This window comes from Coregonus lavaretus, assembly GCF_964263955.1.
Source record: "Coregonus lavaretus genome assembly, chromosome: 23".
In the NCBI taxonomy this organism is placed as follows: domain Eukaryota; kingdom Metazoa; phylum Chordata; class Actinopteri; order Salmoniformes; family Salmonidae; genus Coregonus; species Coregonus lavaretus.
The window spans coordinates 42786780-42813546 of record NC_140010.1 but is presented as its reverse complement, the minus strand read 5'-3'; the positions used below and the strand labels follow the sequence as shown (position 1 = coordinate 42813546).

General features: G+C 41.0%; 1 protein-coding gene across 4 annotated transcripts; it reads left to right on the top strand.

The window, feature by feature from the left end:
- The first annotated feature begins 852 nt into the window (after nucleotides 1-852).
- On the top strand, nucleotides 853-18721 carry phb2a (prohibitin 2a). Of its 4 annotated transcripts, XM_084188301.1 has the most exons (12): nucleotides 853-949; nucleotides 1545-1600; nucleotides 3259-3388; nucleotides 8572-8656; nucleotides 8962-9041; nucleotides 9901-10085; nucleotides 10441-10570; nucleotides 13896-13999; nucleotides 15395-15472; nucleotides 15901-15986; nucleotides 16950-17344; nucleotides 17571-18721. In XM_084188301.1, exons 3-11 carry the CDS (start codon nucleotides 3295-3297, stop codon nucleotides 17335-17337), a joined length of 1230 nt encoding a protein of 409 aa, XP_084044427.1. In that variant the 5' UTR covers nucleotides 853-949; nucleotides 1545-1600; nucleotides 3259-3294; the 3' UTR covers nucleotides 17338-17344; nucleotides 17571-18721. The 4 variants fall into 4 exon arrangements, with proteins under 4 accessions (XP_084044427.1, XP_084044429.1, XP_084044426.1 ...); XM_084188303.1 differs by lacking the exon at nucleotides 16950-17344; XM_084188300.1 differs by lacking the exon at nucleotides 1545-1600 and having other exon boundaries at nucleotides 859-949.
- The last annotated feature ends 8046 nt before the right edge of the window (nucleotides 18722-26767 follow it).

The following is a 26767-nucleotide window of genomic DNA, read 5'->3' as shown; positions in this document are numbered from 1 at the left end:
CCCTAGTAAGCTAGTGTTTTGAGGGTGGACTGACTGTATTATTTGGCATTAATAGACTGGTTTTACGCACAACAACTCTATGCCTGCCATGGAAGTCTCCCAGTTGCTTTGAATGTTCAAAATCATAGTGTAAGAACACTTTTAAAGCCTCAAAGGATAAGATGATCCAACTTTCAAAACCTTTTTGGCTAGCGACAGCAGTCAACTAGCTAGCTAGGTAGCTGTTTAGCTAGCTAGCACATTCACTCATTTGTTTGTAAACAATTAACAAGTTAGTGTTGTTCTTGTCAAACTGTCAACAGAGTAGCTAGCTAGTTGTAACAAGATATATCAAATTAGTCTACAAACCACTTGAGGACAAATAAATCAGATCTGACCATTCAGACACAAGTCATATGGCAGGAATCAGATTTGTATCTAATTTCAAACCACCTATGAAGGTGGTTTGAAATGTGGTTAGAAATATCTTGATTCCATGTGCTTTTTGGCTGTTCCGACTGCAGGAAAAAGATCATACAAAACATTTGAGTCATATACAAAAACAATTGAGTCACTTCAAACTGCCAGTGTGAACAAGGCTTTAGAGACTGATAGGGGCCAATAGACCATGTAGGGACTGAATACATTTGACCCAAATGTATGTGCAATGTGTAAAATGTCATTGTCTTCAGTGAATTCAACTTCTGTACATTTCAGAATGAGACCATTGCTTTACCTCCGGTTTTTTATAATTTAACAATTTCAGCATACTGGAAATGGCATCATACTGGAATGTATGCAATTTGAGCCTTTTTGCAGCAGCTGTGTTTAGCTAGCCTAAATAAATAAAGACTACATTTTCAATGACGCTCCACCCACAGGAAGTGCTTCTTTCTACACACGCGACCTTGGATTCATTTCAAATTACGTTTTCCAACAAGTCCGCAGCATGGCGAATAAAGAGCCCGGTGTAAGTTGACCCCATCATTTTTAGCAGCTAGTGAATACACTAGCTACATGATTTATTGTGTAATTAACTTGGTGCAATAACTTATGCAATAATGAACATAAACGGAACGCCGTAGAGGCAACCATGTTAGCTAGCTTTGCAACCTAGCATAAGCTTTTGAATGATAGCTCGCAAGCAACTTGTGAGGTAGACCATTTAGATTCTTATAGAAAGGCAGGCTAAAATAGCTAATATCACAGTTACTGAGTACGACGTCCAAATGCCTCGTGCTGTTGCAAGTATACTGCCCATTTGAGTATCTTTGCTAGCTACTAACGTTAGTCCACACCCCCTTGTTTTGTAACTGAGACGTGTGCAAAATCGTAAACGTTCCTTACAAGCCAGAATGTTGAATACAATTACAATATACTCGTACTGGATGTCTGTGCCGTTTCGCCTTCTGCAGCTCGAAATTTGAGATAAAATAGAGCTCCACAGTGGAGGTGTTATAATGGCAATAGAACCTAGCGGTCAAACAGGGAAATGGTTGTAATCGTTTTTCCACCATTCAATTTTCCCATATGGGATTTTAGAAACACTTATGGTCTCTGTTTAGTGTCGGCTTACCCTGGCGTGACGTTTTGATAACGAGACTGCCGAATCGAGCCTAAGGTAAGAATCTATGATGGACTATCTAATGTTAGTTAAATGTAGTAATGAATAAATTGGGTACATTTCTTTAAATGGACAATTCTGTGAACTGTCTTGTGCAAGTTTTAAATTGACACAATACCTGTTAGCAAAGGTGTCGGCTAGAGATGACGTGCATTGATGCCAATTACCATTTTTTAAATCAGAGTAAATGAAGCTATATATATTTATTAAGCAAAAAAAGAAACGTCCCCTTTTCAGGACCCTGTCTTTCAAAGATAATTCGTAAAAATCCAAATAACTTCACAGATCTTCATTGTAAAGGGTTTAACACTGTTTCCCATGCTTGTTCAATGAACCATAAACAATTAATGAACATGCACCTGTGGAGTTATGAAGATTTAGGATACTAAAGAGGCCTTTCTACTGACTCTGAAAAACACCAAAAGAAAGATGCCCAGGGTCCCTGCTCATCTGCGTGAACGTGCCTTAGGCATGCTGCAAGGAGGCATGAGGACTGCAGATGTGGCCAGGGCAATAAATTGCAATGTCTGTACTGTGAGACGCCTAAGACAGAGCTACAGGGAGACAGCACGGACAGCTGATCGTCCTCACAGTGGCAGACCATGTGTAACAACACCTGCACAGGATCGGTACATCCGAACATCACACCTGCGGGACAGGTACAGGATGGCAACAACTGCCCGAGTTACCCCAGGAATGCACAATCCCTCCATCAGTGCGCAGACTGTCCGCAATAGGCTGAGAGAGGCTAGACTGTGGGCTTGTAGGCCTGTTGTAAGGCAGGTCCTCACCAGACATCACCGGCAACAACGTTGCCTATGGGCACAAACCCACAGTCGCTGGACAGGACTGGCAAAAAGTGCTCTCCCTGTCTCACCAGGGGTGATGGTCGGATTCGCGTTTATCGTCGACGGAATGAGCGTTACACCGAGGACTGTACTCTGGAGCGGGATCGATTTGGAGGTGGAGGGTCCGTCATGGTCTGGGGCGGTGTGTCACAGCATCATCGGACTGAGCTTGTCAGTGCAGGAAATCTCAACGCTGTGCGTTACAGGGAAGACATCCTCCTCCCTCATGTGGTACCCTTCCTGCAGGCTCATCCTGACATGACCCTCCAGCATGACAATGCCATCAGCCATACTGCTTGTTCTGTGCGTGATTTCCTGTAATTCAGGAATGTCAGTGTTCTGCCATGGCCAGCGAAGAGCCCGGATCTCAATCCAATAGAGCATGTCTGGGACCTGTTGGATCGGAGGGTTAGGACTAGGGCCATTCCCCCCCAGAAGTGGTTATTTTGTCAAATTTCAAGCAGCAAAAGGAAAAACTGCACTACCGGTATCGTAACTTTAAATGTAATTTTATTAAATATTGTGGCTTGTAAGGAACATTTTACGATTTTGCACAAGTCTTGGGCTGTATATACCAATTAATTGTGTATTAGAGCCTGATTTTAATCAGACCATAATAACACTAGCTACAGATTTTGCTAGTAGTAGATAATGTTACACAATCTATTTTGAAGTACGCTCGCTCTTATGTGATAACCACACGCTCTTAAAGTCCAGCTAGCTACCACTGTGACTGATGTCATCTCTGATGTCTGTGACTGACCTGTAAGCTGCCATTGTTTTAAGTTCTCTCCCTCCATCTTACAGGGTTTGCTAGGGCAGTTGAGGCAGATTGCTATCAGAATGGGCTCAGGTCCAAGGGGTGCAGGTCTCGGGGTCAAGCTGCTTATAGGGGCAGGAGCACTTGCCTATGGAGTCAAGGAAGCCACCTACACAGGTAAGGACAAGCCATACTATTAGAGCCTGACCAATGTATCGTTTGACTGATATTAGCCGTTCACAGATATATTTGTATCGGTCTTTATTCCACGGATAAAGCGCCGATAGAATGAACAAATACTTCTGCGAATCAAATGCTAAAATGTTCAATGGTTGCCTGAAGAGGGCACGCTATGTGAGCTGCTCATTGAATATCATTCAGCCCTAGGTTATAACGTGAGAGTATGGTGGTTTGACGGTGAGTAGCCTGCACTGCCAGAGCATTTAAATAATCAAAAGTACACTTCACCAAGCAAGCAGGGTTGTCCTTATCATGTCTTCACTTAGCTGGATAGTTAACTGGCTAGGTAACCATTGAAAGCTAGCCAGCAGGGTGGTAGTTAGCCTAGCTAGCTAGCAATCCTTTGCTGCTGATGTGCTAACAGCTGTTAGCTAGTGCTGGACTGGCGCATAAGTGAACTCGTCTTTGACTTAATACAAAAATAACACTGTTACTGTCTGGGCCTATTATGTGTCGGTTTAGTTAGTTTTCCGAAATATGCAATCTACAAAAAGCAAGACAGTTGGTGCAGTTCCTTTAGTCCATGTGCTTGCATGAGATAAGGTTGTTATAACTAGCCAGCTAGCTTGCTAAATTACAATGCATGTTACTAAAACCAGTGCAAGCGTTTGCCTGCATAAACATTTTTAGTCAGCTGTTGCTTCAATATATCCACATAATTTCCTTACTTGTGATGCCATCTATTTTGTGTAGTGCACCAGGCCCTCCTGCAGCAAAGCACCCCCACAGCATGATGCTGTCACCCCTGTGTGTCACGGTTGGGATGGTGATGTTCGGCTTGCAAGCATTTACATACACTTAGGTTGGAGTCATTAAAACTCGTTTTTCAACCACTCCACACATTTCTTGTTAACAAACTATAGTTTTGGCAAGTCTGTTAGGACATCTACGTTGTGCATGACACAAGTCATTTTTCCAACATTTGTTTACAGACAGATTATTTAACTTATAATTCACTGTATCACAATTCCAGTGGGTCAGAAGTTTACATACACTATGTTGACTGTGCCTTTTAAACAGCTTGGAAAATTCCAGAAAATGATGTCATGGCTTTAGAAGCTTCTGATAGGCTAATTGACATCATTTGAGTCAATTGGAGGTGTTCCTGTGGATGTATTTCAAGGCCTACCTTCAAACGCAGTGCCTCTTTGCTTGACATCATGGGAAAATCAAAAGAAATCAGCCAAGACCTCAGGAAAAAAAATGGTAGACCTCCACAAGTCTGGTTCATCCTAGGGAGCAATTTCCAAACGCCTGAAAGTACCACGTTCATCTGTACAAACAATAGTACACAAGTATAAACACCATGGGACCACGCAGCTGTCATACCGCTCAGGAAGGAGACTCTTTCTGTCTCCTAGAGATGAACGTACTTTGGTGCGAAAAGTGCTAATCAATCCCAGAACAACAGCAAAGGACCTTGTGAAGATGCTGGAGGAAACAGGTACAAAAGTATCTGTATCCACAGTAAAACGAGTCCTATATCGACATAACCTGAAAGGCCGCTAAGCAAGGAAAAAGCCACTGCTCCAAAATTGCCACAAAAAAGCCAGACTACGGTTTGCATCTGCACATGGGGACAAAGATCGTACTTTTTGGAGAAATGCCCTCTGGTCTGATGAAACAAAAATAGAACTGTTTGGCCATAATGACCATCATTATGTTTGGAGGAAAAAGGTCGTGCCTTGCAAGCCGAATAACACCATCCCAACCGTGAAGCACGGGGGTGGCAGCATCATGCTGTGGGGGTGCTTTGCTGCAGGAGGGACTGGTGCACTTCACAAAATAGATGGCATCATGAGGAAGGAAAATTATGTGGATATATTGAAGCAACAGCTCAAGACATCAGTCAGGAAGTTAAAGCTTTGTCGCAAAATGGTCTTCCAAATGGACAATGACCCCAAGCATACTTCCAGAGTTGTGGCAAAATGGCTTCTCAATCCTATAGAACATTTGTGGGCAGAACTGAAAAAGCGTATGCGAGCAAGGAGGCCTTCAAACCTGACTCAGTTACTCCACCTCTGTCAGGAGGAATGGGCCAAAATTCACCCAACTTATTGTGGGAAGCTTGTGGAAGGCTACCCAAAACGTTTAACCAAGTTTAAAAAAAATTAAAGGCAATGCTACCAAATACTAATTGAGTATGTAAACTTCTGACCCACTGGGAATGTGATGAAGGAAATAAAAGCTGAAATGAATCATTCTCTCTACTATTATTCTGACATTTCACATTCTTAAAATAAAGTGGTGATCCTAACTGACCTAAGACAGGGAATTTATACCAGGATTAAATGTCAGGAATTGTGAAAAACTGAGTTTAAATGTATTTGGCTAAGGTGTATGTAAACTTCCGACTTCTTCAACTGTAAAGACTGCGGCTTCCTTTTCAGTTTCGCTCCCAGAGCTTGAGGAAAGTTCTTCTCTTGTTCGCTTCGATGTATCAGATATCTTTTCAGAGCATATCAAAATGCTGATCAATAAATCAACAAATGTTGCATAAACGAGTTCTCTAATCAAACCAAATTGCACAGAATAATTTCAAACTAAAACGTATCGTTCCTGTATCGGAGCCCATGTATCTAGATACGTATTGCATCGTCTTGAAAGGGAAAGATGCATATCTTTTAGTATTTAGATACATGGGCTACGATACAGGAACAATACGTTTTAGTTTGAAAATATTTGGTTTGATTAGAAAACAAATCGATGTACTAACATTTGTTGCGTAAACACATTCATTTTCCATTCTAAATTTAAAATCTGCTGCTGATGGAGTTCATGAGCTGGATCTGTCTGAGCTGACTTCTCTGTTTGTGTGTGTAAATGATGTATGTACTAAATTATATATGCACCTGAGCTGAGCCATAAAGAAGACTAGGGATGTACCACCCCACTATCAGATTAGAGAGGGCAGTGTAGCATATGTTTTGGGGGTTCTGAAATCACCATCACCCATTAATTCAACTTGTAATTATTGCAGATGTAAATGTTTGAGCTAGTAATGTATCCATATTTATCGTTTACAACTTAGCTATGACATAGCCAATGTGGTAAATATTCAACTTTGGATTTTACCACTTGGAAGTTTAAGAAGTGATCTCCTCTCGCTTAGGCCATGCAAAATTGATTGGTGTCCTCGTTAAGAAATGACTTACTTTACCCTGTCTAAAAATGACCATATACACTGATTGTTTAAAGCAAAACTATTGCAGATGGTGAATCTGAACAATCCAAATAAAATCTATTGTAAGCCCGTTCAGCAGGTATAGCCAGTTGAGAGTTGTTTCCCGGTAGCTTACTTTTTATTCCCGGTGAAACACCATTTTCAACTGAACATAGAGAACCATAACCTAGAAAATGACATAGGTTGTCACTCAACTAAATAAAACCTAATCACGCAAGCCGCTTTAGCATTTGAATGCTGAAGGTGCTGCACAGATGTGCAAGATCAGGAACAGGCTGCCTACCTCGCGTTGGTCAGCGCGCGAAGCTGGGCATAGTGCGCAGTTTGACTAGGCTACTGATATTGCCTGGGGTTGTTCGTCATGCAAAATGACTTGTAGGTCAATACAGTTACGCATTAGTGCTCACAAAAGATGAGGTATTTTCGAAGGTAGAATGTAATGTAATGTAATATAATAATATGCCATTTAGCAGACGCTTTTATCCAAAGCGACTTAGTCATGCGTGCATACATTTTTACGTATGGGTGGTCCCGGGGATCGAACCCACTACCCTGGCGTTACAAGCGCCATGCCCTACCAATTGAGCCCCCCCACAAAAAATAGTGAACTGGTGATTTTGTAATGTTTTTAAATACATTTTCTGACTAAAGCATGCTACATTTTGATCGGTTTGGGGTCCGGGGACCGACGCACTTGCATCTTAAACATTTGAATCGGAGACTGAAGCGTATCGGTGAATCATTACATCCCATATATATATATATATATATATATATATATTTATTTATTTATTTGCATAATCATCATTTGTATGGGGAATGGTGGCCATTGGTGTGACTTACCCCAAGGCAAACATTTTGACTATATTAGCCCACACAGCTACAAGGATGCACTTTCATGCTACATGAAAACATTAATTATTTTAGCAGACGCTCTTATCCAGAGCGACTTACAGTGGTGAGTGAATACATTTTCGTACTGGTCCTCCATGGGAATCGAATCCACAACCCTGGCTTTTAGGACCTCCATATTGTAGCTTATAGAGACCCCAACTGATGTACAAAACATCTTGAAACGATCTACTTTGGTTTAGATACAAGCATCATGAAATCTAAAACACATTAATTTGACTTTGTGAAAATCTGTTTTTTGGACCGAACTTGCTTAGCACTTTTTCCATGTGGTTTCTTCCTTCAGACTCATGAAATGATGACCTCTTCCTAAATATTTGGTCACATGATACATTTTGTGTATGGTTTCATAGAAACAAGGGTTGGCTCAACTTACCACCCTCTTCCCTATCAGAGTTTTGTGCCTATACTTACAACGTGATCGCTGCAAGACCAAGTTTAGCCTCGCACTTCAATGCTCAAAGTTGTTGTGGAAATCAACCGTATATTGCTATTTATGTCATGCATTGCTGACTCTACCTTTTTTAATGGTAATGGACAACCTTTAGCTGGGATAACATTGTAAATTAAAGGAGAATTGGGGGAGGGTGACCTTACTGCTTGACAGACTAGAGACAACACTGCGCTACAAGGACCCAAGGGCTCTTTCTCAATCTTAACTCGATTCCTCTCTCCTTTACTCACCACCTTCTCAAATACATTGGAGGAAAGGTTCAAAAGTAGAGTTATTGGATGTTCTCCAATGCGACTTAGAGAGAGGACGCGAGTAGAGGAAAGGCATTGAGAAAGAGCAGTGTTGTCTCTTGCTTGTCAAACAGTACGGACCCCTCCCGCAATTCAACCTTCATTCACACGGCTATCCCGGGGAGTTGTCAGGACATTTTCTATTAACACTATTGCATCAGTGGGGGACTAGTTGCGCGTATGTCTTTACATCCTCATTACCCCTGGATCACATGTTTGAATCGTCATTGATAGACTGTATTGCAACTGGTTTTAAATGAGTTGTTCCTTTTCTCCTCAGTGGAAGGTGGTCAGAGGGCCATAATCTTCAACAGGATTGGTGGGATGCAGATGGACACGGTACTCGCTGAGGGGCTCCACTTTAGGTAGGTGTCCTTCATTATCGCTGACCTCTCACCTTTGACCTCTTTGACTGGCAGTGCAGAGTTTGGTCGTGTTCATTAGGCTCATAATGGAAGAAAACTGACTGAAATAGGGAAGGACTACCTGCACATGTCCAATAAGAAACTCATGTTCGTTTTCCTTTGCAAAACGTTTTAATGTTTTCTGTTGTGTGCCCTAATGAACACGAACGACCCTGAACTGTTTTCACAGCGGGGGATGAGGGTGATCCATGTCTTTGGTGGACTGTTTAAACAAGGCTATCCTAATTCTACATTCTCGTTAACAGGATGCCATGGTTCCAGTACCCTGTCATCTATGACATAAGGGCGAGACCAAGAAAGATATCATCCCTAACCGGAAGCAAAGGTGATTTGATGCTACACTTTTTTTGTGTCTGCAGTGGACAGTTTTTTTTTTTCAGAACATTTAATCCTGGTCAAAATGATCCTGTGTCTTGGGATCAAATAAAACCTTATCTTGTTTGTAGCATATGAGATGCTATTCAGTTTTGTTAGATGGAACACATCTAGGAACAAACTGTACCTTTTTTAAACAGTCCTTTTTGTGATTTGATTAAGGACTTAACAACAGCACTTCATTCAGTGGCCTGGGCCATTCTAAACTGTATATTTGTAGAGAATGACATCCACTAAAACTAGATCCACATCTACTGAATTGTAACGAGGTCCATTATTCCTGCTGTTGTTATTGCAACACATTGATTCCTTGGCAGGATGGATTTAATTTATTTATTTTGTTATTGCTGTGGTGTCAGTACAGAATGTATTCAAAACATTGTCTTGCCTCCTGGGTGCAGTGAGGCAAGTGGAAGAAATATTGGATAAAGAACATTCATTATTTTCATAGAGAAGGAAAGACTGGCAAACAGTGAGTGGAGGCTATGTTAAAGGCCCACTGTGATATTTACAACCATTTTAGCCTAGTGGTTAAGAGCGTTGGAGCAGTTACCAAAAGGTTGCTGGTTTGAATCCCGAGCCGGCAAGATGGAAAAATCTGCTGTTCTGCCCTAGAGCAAGGCAGTTAACCCCAAAAAACTGCTCCCCGGATGCGAATGACATGGACGTTGATTAAGGCAGCCCCCCGTACCTCTCTGATTCAAAGGGGTTGGGTTAAATGTGGAAGACACCTTTCCACTATTGCGTCTAGAAAATCACCTAAAATGGCACTGACTCTCCTCCCCATTATTGTCTCTGTCCCGGTACAGACCTGCAGATGGTGAACATCGCCCTGCGTGTGCTGTCCCGTCCTGTGGCCTCCAACCTACCTGCCATGTACCAGCAGCTGGGCAAGGACTACGATGAGAAGGTGCTGCCCTCCATTGTCAATGAGGTGCTGAAGAGTGTGGTGGCCAAGTTCAACGCCTCGCAGCTCATCACACAGAGAGCTCAGGTATACAGGAAGGGGTGGTTTTGGGAATGCTGTTTCTCTTAAAGTGATAAAGTGCTATGGTAAAGTTGTAGTAGAGCTAGGTAGTTGCTCTATTAAACTTTTGCACTACCGATATGCACTTTATCACCTTTAATTTTGTTAAATAAATGAGTCTGAAGAAGTTTTCTGCATTATGCAAAAATTTACACAACATTTGTCCTGGCTCCATGCACCTGCAGCATACTGAATGTACTTTAACGAATTGAACTCAGTAATGGCCTTCTCACTTGGAATAGGTTTTAATAGTTTCTTTTCTAATCGAAATGCGTTTTAGAATGATGGACCAATGGAACTAAAAGGGTTCTTCTGTCATTAGGTGTCCCTGATGATTCGGCGGGAGCTCTTTGAACGGGCCAAGGACTTCAACATCATCCTGGATGACGTGGCCATCACCGAGCTGAGCTTCAGCAGGGAGTACACAGCCGCCGTGGAAGCCAAGCAAGTCGGTGAGGAGGCTCACACTCATACCCTCGCTATTCCGTATATAGTAGACTACTTTTTTTTTACCAGAACCCTATAGGATTTAAAATCTTTCAAATACTAAAAACTACATTCTGGTATTTGAAAAACTAAACTGGGTCCCCATTGTTTTGGTATACAGCTGAGGGATGGGACTGGGGAAATGTAACCACTCAAAATCATAGACTGCACTCTAGATCAGGGGTTCCCCAAATATTTTTGCTTCGTGACCCACCAATTGAAGTGTCTTTTGAGTCACGACCCACCATAATTGTTGAGCGGTGAAAAAACATACAGTGGGGAAAGAATAAGTAAAAAATATTATCTTGGCAGCAGAGAAAAAAATGCTGTTTCAAAGCTAATCTCCTGCAATTCCACACATCCTGCCATGGAGCTGAAAGAAAATGTTGCCATTTTAAAGCCAATTTCCTGCAATTCTATACATTTTGCCGTGGAGCTTGATCTTTTTTGCAGTTAAGCTAATTTCCTACAATTGTACGCATTTTGACACGGCTAATGCTGTGTTATGCTCAAACATTCAAACAAAATCAATGGGGGCCTGATTGTCTAGCTTTTTATTTTGTTGATTGTAAATTCTCAAAGGCTAATATTGAAAATTATTTTGGTCCATCAGACTGGCGGCAGGATAAAGTGACTAAGGGGGAAGTTGAAATCGGCGAGGGGCCACATTTTTTGGGGCTTCTTGCATTGGAATTATATTGAATTCTGATTACAGTGCCTTCAGAAATTGTTCATACCCCTTGACTTTCCACATTTTGTTGTTACAAAGTAGGATTACAATTTATTTAATTGTGATTATTTTATTTTTACGATCTACACAAAATATTCTGTAATGTCAAAGTGGAAGAAAAATTCTAACATAAAAAATAAAAACAATACATCTTGATTAGGTAAGTATTCAACCCCCTGAGTCAATACATGTTAGAATGACCTTTGGCAGCGATTACAGCTGTGAGTCTTTCTGGATAAGTCTCTAAGAGCTTTGCACACCTGGATTGTACAAAATGTGCACATTATTATTAGATTTTAATTCTACAAGCTCTGTCAAGTTGGTTGTTAATCATTGCTCCCTCAGACTGACCATCAGATGCAGGCCATCAGTCCAGTAAAATAAGAACAGCAAATTATTATGCTCTCTGTGCTTCACAAGTAATAAAACACATTATCTATTACCAGTGTGATCATATACCTACAATTTTGAAATATAATTTCAAAATGGTCTGAGAAGAACAACGTTGGCAGGGCAAGTGTATGAAAATGTATGCACTCACTAACTGTAAGTCGCTCTGGATAAGAGCGTCTGCTAAGTGAATAAAATAAAATGTAAAAATAGCCAATATGCAGTGATAATGTATTGGGCCTGTAGCCTACTGCGTAAACCTCATTGCTACAGAACTGTTTTTAATAGGTTAATGTTGCATAGGCTTATGTTTTTTTGTGTTTTTTTTTTTTTTAAGTGATTTAAAAAAAAATCTGAGCAGTAGATCTCTGCTTGCTTTTAGACACAAAGTGATCTTGGTGACCCAAACGCAGTAAACTAAAGGTGAATGGAGATCCAAATAACCAAAACGGCCTACTACAGTGCCTCCTGCCGTTGTGATATGGCACAATACACTTCTGTGAATCAAGTTCGACCCATATAAACAATTAAGCAATGCCAGCCTACCATAAACACGTTTCTAATACGTACAGGTCCATTTACAACCACAAAAACCAATAGACTACCAAGAAAACCTTTAATATTTAGAATGTATCTATTTCTATGATTAAACATACTGATATGTACCTATACACAGTGTCGTCATTTGGGTCTTGCATTGGGATTATATAGAACTCTGCTTATATCAATCACGCTATACCACAATAAACATACGTTCAAATGCTTTTGACCAAGAAGTGACCGGTTGGCGCGAAATCTCTGCTGCGCTCTATCAGCACCATGGACAGCGCCCTACATCCAAAAGCAAGATTTTGATAAAAAAAACAACCAGCTAGATTGTTTCTTACCTTTTCAGAGGAGCCACATTTACGTGTCCTTAAAAACAGCCTATAACTAATTTCAGAAACACTATTCCTTGTTTGGATCTGTAGCATATGCAAAACTTTATAGCTTAATGTTTTATTGGTATTTACTTTCCAAAAACAATTCATTACAGGAATCATGAGGATAATGTACTTCACTGTTTGACCAAATAATGGTAAAAGCCTCCTAAAAAATAGGATGTTTTTAGTGAGGTGAATGAATCTGCAGCCCGCACCAATGCAACCAATAAAATAAAAAGAAGTGCTCCCACAGCCAGGTGTCAAAGGGTCGCAAAGATGCGACTAAAGGGTCGCAGTCTGGAGTCCTGCCCTGTAGGCTTTTCACTATAGGCGTACTCAAACTTTCGTTTTACTACAATGATAAATACCTCCCTTTGCAAACAGTAGTAGCCTAGGCCAAGGCTCCTCTCTCGCGTTCTCTCTCCTCAGCAGCAGGGCAGCCCCGGACAGTTTGGCCGGCTACAATTGTATTTATCGGCTTTTTAATTTATTTTATCGGCCAAAAGCCAGCAATTACCGGCTAACGGAAACCCTGCATCCCAGTGGCTTTCTATAGCCCCCCTACACACACCGCGACACGCTCTGTCCATTGTGCTGACACCGAGCAGCGACGATACATATTTTGCGGCAACCTCAATCATTAGAACTTTTTAGCTATTTTTATATAGGGACATAAAACTAAAACGGCACAAGTTTCAACTGAGGGGGCTAAGCCCGCTTTTGCCCCCTTATTGAGCCGGGTACGAGGTACATTATGTGTTTTAGTCGTTTTAAGTTTGCACTGAAAGTCTTTTTTTTTCGAACCCACCTGAACCCCTGACGTGACCCACAGTGTTGGCTAATGGGTATATTTTAGCAATTACTTGAGCAATTCTTTTCACTTTTACTTGAGTAATTTTCTATTAAGGTATATTTTACAATTGGTTACATTCTTCACTGCTGATATCCACAGTTTTAACCATTTGAAGCTATGCACTAGTTGTTTACCTTCTTGTTGTTGTATAAACAATTGAGTAATGAACCTTATATTTTGGGTTATGATAAAGAAAGACAATAGTTAGACCTAAATTCTTAAAGAATCAAAGGGAAAATATCAAAAATTACAATGACCATTGAACTGCTTTCCAAATCTTGGACTGTAGCTTAAGGCTATGCTTCATTGAGTTTGCCTGATGTAGTAAAGAAAGTTCTAGAACCATTTCTCTGGTCACGGTAACGTAATCACCTCGCTCTGCATTTTCACCCCAGCCCAGCAGGAGGCGCAGAGGGCCTTCTTCTATGTCGAGAAAGCCTTGCAGGACCAGAGGCAGAAGATCATCCAGGCTGAAGGAGAGGCAGAGGCCGCTAAAATGGTGAGCTCTGAAGAGGAGACTCCACTCAACCACACGCACAGCTAAAGCCGGTCCCAAATCGCTTCCTAACCCTTCAATGTTATATATATATGAAGGGTCTGGATAGGTTTAGTGGAAGAACCTCTACAATATTGCTTCCACCTTACAGATCTGCAAACATTGAAGGGCTAAGGCCAAATGGAGGTTTAGGGAGCGATTTGGACCAGCTGTTACACTTTCCCTTCCCTTGCACTCATGTTGGTCTACCATACACACACTGCTGCATCCATAGAAATGGATGTATTATTATTTGATCTATTTCTATGGCAGCACGTCACTCTCTTGTTGTGGTTTTTAGGTTAAACAGTAGTGAGCTATTGCTCTTAATTTTAATCTCACAGATGCGACCAGTCTCCAGTGGTGTATAGATAAGATTTGTGTAACAACATTCCGGAAGTTTTCCAGAAATCCCATTTGGAAGATTCCCAGAATTAGCAGGAAATCCAGAGGCTTTCAACCAGGATTTCTGGAAAACCAGGGAATTCTGGGGAAATTACCAGAATTTTGCGACCCTAGATAAGATGGTAATGCTGGTAGAAATGCACTGCAGATATGAGACTGTACACTGATTTTGTCTTTAAAAAAATCCAATACAGGCAGGTAGTAATGCATCTCCATATTTTGTAAAAATCAAAAACAATGCTTCATTTTTGACATCTCCAACGGGATGTTCAGTTCCTCTGTTTACATCAGTTGTAACTTAGTTCCATCTCAAACAAGATGCCAGAGATCTCAGAAAAGTGATGAGCTCCTATCTACCTTGGAAAGTCTACATCTATATTTTTGTTGCTTCAAGCTCTCTGACCACTCTGAAAGGTGTTTGGCGAGATCAAGTGGATACTACATTTTGCTCACTGACGCTTATTTACATTTCTAGCTGTTTTCAAACACATCCGATGTCTGTCAGGCTTCTTTGTTTGCTTGTAGGTTTATTTTGCCCATCCGGCCTTCATTGTGTCATGAAATGTTAAGCTAACCATGTCTAAAATGGAATGAACTAAAGGTTCACCTTTAAAAAAACAAAAAAAATAACATTAACCATTTCTGGTCTACACATCATTGACTGAAAAGAACAAGTGCACTGGGTTTATCTTGATTTTATTCACTCTTTGAAATACCTTTCTGGTGCTTTTAGGACGTGTGCATGCCACATTTCACCTTTTAAAACTTTGTGTAATTTAACTGACACAACTTAATGAGTTGACTAATGTGATTTGTGTCCTGGCTGGATCATAGACAAAGCCAGACTAGTAGAACCTGCTGGATGTGGGCTAGGCTATGCCCTCTGGGGTATATTGAGGAACCAAGATGGGGATACATTAACCAATTTGCCTTTTCTTATTTGTGTAACTGTAGTTGGGTGAGGCGGTGACAAAGAACCCTGGCTACCTGAAACTCCGGAAGATCCGAGCGGCTCAGAATATTGCCAAGACGGTACGGAAATCCAGTTGTTTGTTAATCGTTCATAGGCCCTGTTGAAATACTTTAAGATTGCATCCTTCCTTCCTCCCTTAACTAATCAGACATGGTGGGATTGGTGAAAGCTATGTGATGAAACCATTGTTACATCTATCAATTTGTGTGAGATCAGTGAAGAAGGTAGGAAGGAAGGGTGGTCAAAAGGGCAATAGTGATTTCTTTTTTCCTTAGCCCACTAGATGGTGCACAATGACCACTTTCTATAGCAGGATGCATCTGGATTTTAATAGTTGCGTTCCTCTCGCAAATTGACCCCTCTGTGTGCAACGGATAATTTTTTTTTTTACAATACAATCGTATATCCACGATGTTTGGACAGGATGATGGGACAATGTATCATTCCAGACATCGCCCAACCCTACTGACTACTGTTTGATCTCCAGGTGGCGACGTCGCAGAACAAGGTGTACCTGAGTGCAGATAACCTGGTGTTGAACCTCCAGGACAACACAAGCAACAGCTTCAGCAAGTATGTTCCCTTCTGTTCCCCTCAAAGACTGTTTTACCTGGGTTGTGTTCATTAGGCACCAAATGGAAGACGACAGGCTGAAACAGGGCGGGACTACTTAGACTTGTCCAATAAGAAACGCTCATTCTTGTTTTTCGTGTTGTAAAACGTTTTCCATTGTGTGCCCTAATGAACACGACCTGTATGCATTCTGTTTATTATTTATTTTATTCATTTAAAAGCACTTTGGTTTAGAGTTTAAAAAAATTATAAATATTCATATTAAAAATGAAATGAAAATAAAAAATATAACAAACAAGAAATATATATATATATATATATATATATATATATATATATACATACATACATACATACATACATACATACACACACACACACACACACACACACACACACACACACACACACACACACACACACACACACTGACGAAAGAGGAAAGGTGTGCCAGGGGTGGAAGTAAGCCTTAAAGGCTCAGTGTAGTCAAAAATGTGATTTCCCTGTGTTTGATATATATTTGCACATTATGAGGTTGGAATAATACTGTGATATTGTGAAAGTTATGATGATGCCCTTTTAGTGTAAACACTTTTAGAAAAGACAGCCTGAAATTTCAGTCTGTTTTGGTGGGATGGAGTTTTGACCTGCCTGGTGACATAACCAGGTGGTAAAGTACTTAATAGACCAATAAGAAAGAAGGTACCAAATCTCTCTGCCAATAACAGCTAGTTTTCAGATTTCCCTTCCCCACTCAGACCACTCCCAGACAGTCCTAGCAAATTTCCTGCTTGAAATTGCTCTTTTGCTAAGAAGCAATTTGTTTCTTTAAAAAAAAATCATTTTAATTATAAGTAATCAATGGTAGGGTACTTAATTGTTACCCAGAAATGATTTGATATTAAGATAGAAACGGCTGCTTTGGACCTTTTTTTTAAAGGCCTGCTTTAACTGCCCCAACAGTTTGAGCAGGTTGGGAGAAATAGGCTGGATGAGCCCTGAGATTATCAGCAAGGCTGTTCCAGAGACGCTTCCAGAGATTGAGGAAGAATTGAAGAACCCTGAGATGTTGAGCATGGCTGTTCCAGTGACACTTCCAGAGATTGAGGAAGAATTGAAGACCCCTGAGATGGCCAGTGTTCCTGAGATGCTTCCAGGGCTTGATGAACAAAACGTCTCGAAGAGCCCTGAAATTGTCAGCATGGCTGTTCCAGAGATTGAGGAAGAACAAGAATTGAAGATCCATGAGATGGTCGTTGTTCCAGAGACGAGGAGTGAGGCAGGAGAATACCTGGTCCCCAATATTGCGGCGGCGGGTCCTGGGGGCGTGGAGCAAAATGGCGAGGCTTGAACGTAGGGTGCGTGGATGAGGGGGGGGAGGGGTTAAGACAATTTCTTACCCAATGCTGACGAGATGGTACTGGTAAAATGCATGGGAAAGAATAGTCCTTTGATTTGATGAACTAAAAATATATTCAAAGAATATCATCAAACTGTATCTGATTGCTTGTGAACGGCCTTGTCTTAAAATGTAGGTCTACTCTTTATTTTTATTGAAACTCTTCTTTTCTTTCTTTTTTTCAGTTTATCGTTGCCGAGGTAAAGGGAAGCATCCCTGAAGAGTGTATGCATTCCCTATCTTCAATTTGAGCCATCTTTACACGTTATACCTCTTCGCCACACAGTAGTTTTCAACACTGGTCCTGGAAGACCCCTATGCAGACAGGTTTTTCTGTCCAGTCATTCACTCCTTGAATTATGTTCTGTTCAATTCGTCTTTGAAATGGCTTTCCACATATGGTATCATGTTACAGACAGTTGCCTGGTTTTACCTTGTATTAAAATGTAATGATGAACAGATGAATAGAAACCATTTGGCGTTTTTAAACCGGATTGTATCGGGGTCCTAACGGACCAGCACAAAGGAGCACTTACTTGTTAGGACCAGTGTACCGTTTCTACAAATGTCTTATCTCCTTGTCAGTGCCTAGCTCTTGGCCTGTATTCACAGAGCCTCAGAGTTGGAGTGCTGCTATACAGTAGCATTAGTTTAGCCTTTTAGATCATATTGAAAAATATTATATGGAAAGGGGGACCTGATCTTAGATCAGCGCTCTTACTCTGAGATGCTTTTTGGGTATGGGCCCTGGTTTGAGTTAACCAAACTCCATAGGGACACTAAATCAACTAACTACACAGCAGAAGCAACTCAGTGGTTTCTTACTCTCCACAAGTGTCATCACCACCCTGCCTTTATATTATTTAGTTAAATGAAGATGTGACGGCAACATGCATTGGAGAACCAACCATAGACTCCTACTCTGACAATTCCAGGAGACGGGCTCCTCCATACATTTACAATTACTATATTTGTATTCTGTAACACACAACATAAGCAGTTTTTGTCCTGGATATACCTCAGTTTCATACCTGTTAAGTGTCATGCCGGATCTTCACGATCAAGTTTAATGCAGTGTCATGAATACCAATGAATCTTAATGTCCTGTGTCACGAATCATGTTACACCAGCTAAATACTTATAAATGTAATGCAAATATGTATTTCTTTGGTTCATGTATCCCCCCCCTTTTTTGTGTGTGTTCAGTGCAATTCAAACCATTTGTTCGTCTTCTGCTTGGCTCCAGAAAAAGGTCTTCATTACTGTGTATTCTTAATCCGAACTAGAGGCTGAAGCACTCAAATTGGGTTTGAATAAATGTTTTTGGATCACAAAATGCGTAATCTCTAACATCAGACTTGATACAAATCTGTTTAATCCCACATGTACAATAATATCAGGCTGTCCTGTGATATTTGTCATGATACCGTGCAACAAATCTGCAGCAAGTATTTCAGTGTTTTCCATAACAGTTATGCTAGCTTCTTTAACAAATTGGGGTGTATCAGATGCTAGGCTTGGGCGATATACCAGGTATTTTGAAATACTGACGGTATGCGTTTCAATACCGTTTAAGCTGTTTGGGTTATCGAATCAGGATCAACTCCTCTGTCTTCCTCGAGCTCATTTAATAATAGAATGTTAATATCTGAAGATGGCAGAAAGGCTTGTCTCTTTGGCAATGACATGGAATGGATTGTTAGCTAAAAAGACTAGAGACATTAAATCCACTCCTGGATCAAGATCCCTTTGCCTAAATTGTGTGCACTTTCGGTAATACAGTATACCCTGGTATGGTACAGAAACGGTATGATGGTATGAAAATCTGGATACTGCCCAACCCTATCAGATGCCATAAAATTTAAATTTTGTAGAGCAAAACATTTGAGGTGTCGCCCCTTGCGCCATTGAAAATAACGTTTTCAATAGGGCGATGGGTTGGAATGCTTCAGGAGGGTGGTCTAGTGTGTTTGGGAGCAGAGGTCCTGAGTTGGAGTCTCGGTATGAGCTGAGTCATGCAGCGTGAAGTCCCGCACCCACCTAGCTGGCTACTATTTATTGACATTCAGATCTATCTGTCGCTTTATTGACCCCGTGATATTTTAGTAGTACCTTTCACACCCTTTGGCTTCGTTTTAGATTTGGTTAATTTAAGAAATACTAGCAGCCATGACAGAATTCAAAAGTGAGTTGGTTTCGGGGTGTGGTTTGTGTGTTCGCAGGTGGGAAGTTGGTTTGATGTTGGGTTGACTTTGGATAGCCTATCTCCCGGGCTAGTTAGGAACCGTCAATAAATTACACAATGTAAATTAGACTATGTTCAATAACATTCTTTTCAGTTATTAAATGCTTTCAATATTAATGAATTTCTACAATTTAGTTGGTTTGAGGTTTTTAAATCATTGAAATTTGGAGCTATTGGAATTTTTGCATGTTGTCCCAGTACATTTGTGTAATTTACCCTAACTAGCTCATTAGGGATATCCAAAGGTAACCCAAATGTACCACAGGCATTACAATCGGGTCGCGTGCAGCTACACTCCGAATTGATGATTTACGTGTGGGCAGGATTGAAACAAACCCAACCTTCAGTTACGTTGGGATGCAGTCATGACCACAAGTCTCAAAACTCAGTTTTGGACGAGACTGACTTCATGACCAAAATGTTCCTATTTACACTTTTTTAGTAAAATTTGACAGTAGAATAAATGTTTCTGACGCATATTGATGCCACAGTCTGTTTTCTACATGAGAAGTTGGTTTTTAGGGGCAGTTGGTCTGTAAAGACATAGTTCATTGAGTGTTTGGTTAGAAAATGCTAACATTAGCCATTTGTGGCTAGTTCAACAAAAACCAGAGCGTGGGTTGCAGTCTCTCCTTTGCCATAGACTGCTTTCAATATCAGGAAACAAATGTAGACATTTTGGTAATTTGGCTGAACTATCCCTTAAGCCAGTGTTTCCCAAACTCTGTGCACGTTTTGGTTTTTGCCCTAGCACTACACAGCTGATTCTCAAATAAATAAAGCTTGATGATTAGTTGGTTATTTGAATCAGCTGTGTAGTGCTAGGGCAAAAACCAAAATGTGCACCCATTGGGGTCCCGAGGACAGAGTTTGGGAAACACTACCTTAAGCCATACTATACTGAACAAAAAAAGTATAAATGCAACATGTAGAGTGTTGGTTTCATGAGCTGAAATAAAATATCCCAGAAATGTTCTACTCACACAAAAAGCTTATTTCTCTCATTTGGTTTACATCCCGGTTAGTGAGCTTTTCTCCTTTGCTAAAATAATCCATCCACGTGACAGGTGTGGCATATCAAGAAGCTGATTTAAAGAGCATGATCATTACACAGGTGCACCTTCTGCTGGGGACAATGAAAAGCCACCCTAAAATGTGCAGTTTTGTCACAAATGTCTCAAGTTGAGGGAGAATTGGCCCCGTGTAGCTCAGTTGGTAGAGTATGGCGCTTGCAACGCCAGGGTTGTGGGTTCGTTTCCCACGGGGGGGGGCAGTATGAAAGAATTTATGCACTCACTAACTGAGCGTCTGCTCAATGACTAAAATGTAAATTTGGCAGTAAGTCCAACCGGCCTCACAACCGCAGTTTGCTGATGTGAACAGAAGTGCCCCATGGTGGCGGTGGGTTATGGGATGGGCAGGCATAAAGCTACTGACAACGAATACAATTGCATTTTATAAATGGCAATTTGAATGCACAGAGATACCGTGACGAGATCCTGAGGCCCATCGTCATGCCATTCATCTGCCGCCATCACCTGTTTCAGCATGATAATGAACGGCTCCATGTCGCAAGGATCGGAACACAATTCCTGGAAGCTGAAAATGTCCCAGTTCTTTCATAGCCTGCATACTCACCAGACATGTCACCCATTGAGCATGTTTGGGATGCTCTGGATCGACGTGTACAACCAGATGCGTATCTATATTCCTCGTCATGTGAAATCCATCGATTAGGGCCAAAATAATTTATTTCAATTGCCTGACTTCCTTATATGAACTGTAACAGTAAAATCTTTGAAATTGTTGTATGTTAAGTTTTATATTTTTGTTCAGTATACTTATGCACAAGTACTCTATGCAGTTATTTACTCCTACAAAGAGCACATTGAATAAGTGCAAACTGCAATGCTTTGAAGAAACTAGGGACTTCAAATGCTACTTTGTCAAAGGTTGTGTTTAATTTTGCATTGGCATTCAGGTTACTATTTTATCTTAATAGGGTTTTCATTGATTGCTTCCCTCACGATGACTTCAGTTATTTATTGCCTTGCATGAGAATAAGCCTGCAGACATTGTTGTGGCATTGCATTTTCCCTTCCCACTAGTCCCAGAGATGAAAGACAAGGCAGGAAGGAAGGGGGAGTGCTTACATATCCTATTGTGTGTATGTCACAAGGCAAAACATTGAGATAGAAATGTTGTAGAACAGATATGGAGAATTCATGGAAAATAGACAATCTTGTCAGCCCTATATGTTATATTTCTATCTGCAACGTCCTGAACGTTTCACCTCACTGAATACACCCATGGTGTTCCATTCACGTTCCTCAACCGAGAGTTAGTGAGTCTACTCTTCAGGGTGGTTCAAAACGGGGGATAAGTGCTCTCGAGACCCTATAGGTGCCTTGCAGGGTCAAATTGCAAAGAGACTATTCTCTCTGACCATAGTGGGCGGGAAGCTTGACTCTGAATGTTCATAGGCTCAAACCCCCCTCCCCTCCCCTTTCTGCAGGGCATAAACAAGGAGGGATTACCGTTCAGCTGGTCCATTTCCATGGAAATAATAGCTCACACTGACCAGCAATCTGGGCTGGTCACCATGGCCATTCGCCCCTTCTATTACATCAAATCCCATTCCATGGTTGCTATGGCACTGCCAGTGGCTCTGAAGACTCCAGTACAGGAACATGTCTGTTTTTGTTGTTGTTTTTGTTGCTGTGAGTGGAAAAGCGCTCACATTTTCCACAGGACATCGCATTGTATGCACGTCTTATCTCTGTCTGGGTATCAGTGCTCAACCACAGCCCTTCTAAACCTTCCTTGTCCTATGTACAGTTTTCCACATTTTCCACATTTTGTTACGTGCAAAGCTGTCATCAAGGCAAAGGGTGGCTATTTGAAGAATCTCAAATATAAAATATATTTAGATTTGTTGAACACTTTTCTGGTTACTACATGATTCCATATGTGTTATTTCATAGTTTTGATGTCTTCACTATTATTCTACAATGTAGAAAATAGTAAAAATAAAGAAAAACCCTTGAATGAGTAGGTGTTCTAAAACTTTTGACCGGTAGTGTATGTAAATGTAATATTTCAGTTTTTGCAAACATTTCTAAAAACCAGTTTTTGCTTTGTCAATATGGGGTATTGTGTGTAGGTTGATGAGTGAAAAAAACAACCATCTAATCCATTTTAGAATAAGGCTATAGTGTAACAAAATCTGTAACAAGTCAAGGGGTCTGAATACTTTCCGAATGCACTGTATGTATGTGCCCCTCTATCATGTTAGCTTGAAGCCGGCATTCTCAGCCTGTCGTTTGAGACTGATGATTGAGTGCCTGTCTTGCTGTGAATGGCTGGCTATATAAACTAACAAGACTCCATTAGTTAAATTTTGACATCAGTATATTGTCTTGAAAGATCATGAGCACCTTGAATTTTCTACTGTTTCAGTATCGGCACCTCTTACAGAATATTGTCTCTAAAATATTATATTACACCTATTTCATTCCACTTCAAGCACTGATATCTCCTCTCCAGGCCGATAAACCCTAAAAAGCCTGCCTTTTCTGTCTGTGCCTCAAGTCCTTTCAAGAGACTGTCTGTATCTTTGGCATATAACAAACACAAGGTAATAGAATGAGGGAATTTGAGATTGCTATGTAGGCTGTTTTCGGCATTTGCAGTGCTGATATTCCAAGGCCTTCTCAGTGCCGTCCTCAGAATTCCAATTCCAAATCCCATTTGGGACTCATTCCAATTGGGTTCATCAGATTATCAATAATCTGGCAGAGATCTGCTAATTCTTCTCTTCCCCTCTAGGTTTAATACATATGTGCCACCTGCCATTGGAGAAGGCCCCACACTTAATTTAGCTAATTAACCTGCTTCTTGTTTCCCTGCTGGCCTCATTAGAACATACAGGGGGAATTGAAGAACCATGCCCTAGTTCAGAAAGTGGTGTTCCGTAATGCTCGTGTTAGGAGCTCTCAAATTACCTGCCAAGGAAAAGTAAACGAGCCCCGTGATTGCTTTCTTTGACTGATGGATCATCAGTGTATCTTGCAAGCACAACTCCGAAACAAGATGTTCTTAAATTCTGGTTTTCTGTATTTACAAGGGTTGCCAATTATGACCAGGCCCCCAGTGTCTGGTCTGGAGCGTGAAGTCACGAGCTCTGCTGGTTGGCTACTGCGTAGCAACCTAGCGGTGCCAAAAGCCCTGGGGCCACATTTATAAAATGTTGCATACGCACAAAATATGCCCCAAAACATGTGTGAAGGCAAAAGTAGTAGCCTTGTGCAAATGGGGAATATATGACACTCTTATTCATAACAAAAAAACATGTAGCCTAGCTAAATATAATAACAAGATGTAAACATTTGCCGTTAGTGAGAAGAGCAAAAAAAAATTTTTCTTTGCATTCTAAAATAATTAGAAATAGGCATATATTTCCTATTTATTTCATTTACATGATCAATGTAAATTCCTCACCTTTTCTGACTGTGATGGTTTCATAGGCTTTCGTGTCACGAAATAGCCTATAGGCCTACAACAAGTTAGTATAGGCTACCATTTGTCCCATCTCTCATTTAATTGGACCCACGTCTCAGTAGTAAGTAGATAAGCTATTTAAAGTATTTTGTTCTATGCGATCCAATCCAAAGCGCAGGTTAACGGTAAAACAGACGGTTCACCTTATCCGTTGACGTTTAGAGGCTACGTCTGAATACTGCAATGTCAATTTTTTGGAGTAGACAATATTTAATGTATAAACATAATACATGTACTGAGTGTACAAAACATTAGGAACACCTTCCTAATATTGAGTTGCACCTCCTTTTGACCTCAGAACAGCCTCAACTCGTCAGGTCATGGACTGAATGTCCTTTTTGGTGGTGGACCATTCTTGATACACACAGGAAACTTTTGAGCGTGAAAAACCCAGCAGCGTTGCAGTTCTTGACACACTCAAACCGGTGCGCCCGGCACCTACTACCATACCCCATTCAAAGGCACTTAAATCCTTTGTCTTGCCCATTCACCCTCTGAAAGCCATGTAAGAACACATATGGATAAACAAACATACATACAAGCAGGAGTTGAGGGTATAGCTAGCGACCTGCAAATTGTATAAGCTTAGTGTTGCCTACAACTGTTGTTTGTGAAATGGTTTTTTCAGATTTATAAAATGAGTAAGAAACTGTGCTTCTTTTGACATTTTCTCGACAGGCAAGCTCATACTGTTTGTCTAGCACTACCCCTCAGTTTTTGTGATTCAGGAAGTGGGTCTGGAGTTACCCTCCTCCACCACCACCTGCCTCCTGAGCCCAGGCAGTGTGTTGATGTAGTACACTCGTAGCAAGAAAAAAAAAATCCCACCTCTGACATCAGTGGTTATATACTTCTGTCACCAATATAACGGCTATGTCTATATCTCTGAGTAGGGTGCAATTCACTTTGTGGATCTGAAAAAAATCTTTGTCAATAGAGCTAAGGTCAACGCAAGATAAAGTGCATAACACAAGTGCTTGTTATCAACAACACATGACGCTCGATACTTTTAAACCTGTGTCTGTTAAAATGCAGTGATTTTGAACGGAAAGGTCTGTATCCCTAACCTTCCCAATTCGGTGACAGAACCACAGATGCCCTAAGTAAGCATGTGAGCTCATAATTGTCCTTCTATTGACCAGAAAACCGAGAGAGACATAGACCCATCCTCTTTGAAAGAATGCACTCCTAACCATTCATTTTTCTGAAACAGTTGCACCAGATAGAAAAACGTTGCACTAGATGAACAACAGTTCCTCATTCTTCAAATTTCCACCCTGATGCTCGATCAAATATTCATCTTCTCTACAAGTTGTGTAGCTAGAAGTGTCCAATGATAACCCAAGCAGCCTTGTTTTGTCCCATAAAGTGAAGGTTACAGTTAGGATAAGGATAGGAAGGTTGATCTTGCAGAAGTGCCAGTGGCAAGTTTCTCCACAACAGGAGGTTGGTGGTTGGTGGCACTTTAATTGGGGAGAACACGCTCATGGTAATGGCTGGAGCAGAATAGGAATGTTATCAAATACATAAAACACATTGATGCCATTCCATTAGCTCCTTTCCAGACCATTATTATGAGCTGTCCTCCCCTCAGCAGCCTCCACTGTTGTACACTAGTGAGTGTGTGTGTTCAGGACACAGCACATCCATCCCTCCTCTTCATCCACTCTTCCCTATTGCACGCTTTCCCAGGTCCTGAACCCATCTCTCTCCATTTGGAGTCTTCTCCTCAACCAAGCCCATGTATGGTATTGGGACGGGTGAGAGGAGAGAGATAAGTTTTGCCCAAATTTGACAGGGAGTGACTTTTTCCTGTATTCTATCTGTGTTATTTTCAGAAGCATGTTACACTGTATTATGTAAGAGTGTGGAAGCTGTGGAACTGGCTTCGTGGTCCAGAGTTGAGCTTGAGGGGCCTAGACCAGGGGTGTCAAACTCATTACATGGAGGCCCAAGGGTCGGCGGGTTTTAGTTTTTTCCTTTTAATTAAGACCTAGACAACCAGGTGAGGGGAGTTCCTTACTAATCAGTGACCTTAATTCATCAATCAAGTAGAAGTGAAAACCCGCAGGTACCTAGCCCTCCGTGGAATGAGTTTGACATGTGGCCTAGACCAAATAGCCTAGACCAGGGTTCTTCATTTCAGGTCCTGGAGGGCCGAAACACTTCTGTTTTTTATTTCTACCTGGTAGTTAATTGCACTCACCTGGTGTCCCAGGTCTGAATTAGCCCCTGATTAGAAGGAGAGGATGAAAAACAGAGGTGTTTCGGCCCTCCAGGACCGGAATTGAAGAACCCTGGCCTAGACCTAGAATTGGTTGGTTTTCATTTTGGATCTAATGGTCAAACTGAGTAGGCATAATGCTACTTTAATTTATCACATTTATATTCATAAACAGTGGATTACACAGGAAATAATTGGTCTGGGGAAAGCTAAGCCTAGTGTAGAGCTCGACTCCTGATCCAATTCTGGATATTGATCCTTTCCGGACTTTACGCTTCCCTTTCACTCCTTGGTTCAGATTTTACTGCTCAATCCGCCATTTCACATTGCAAGTGATGTCATGGAAGCTCAAT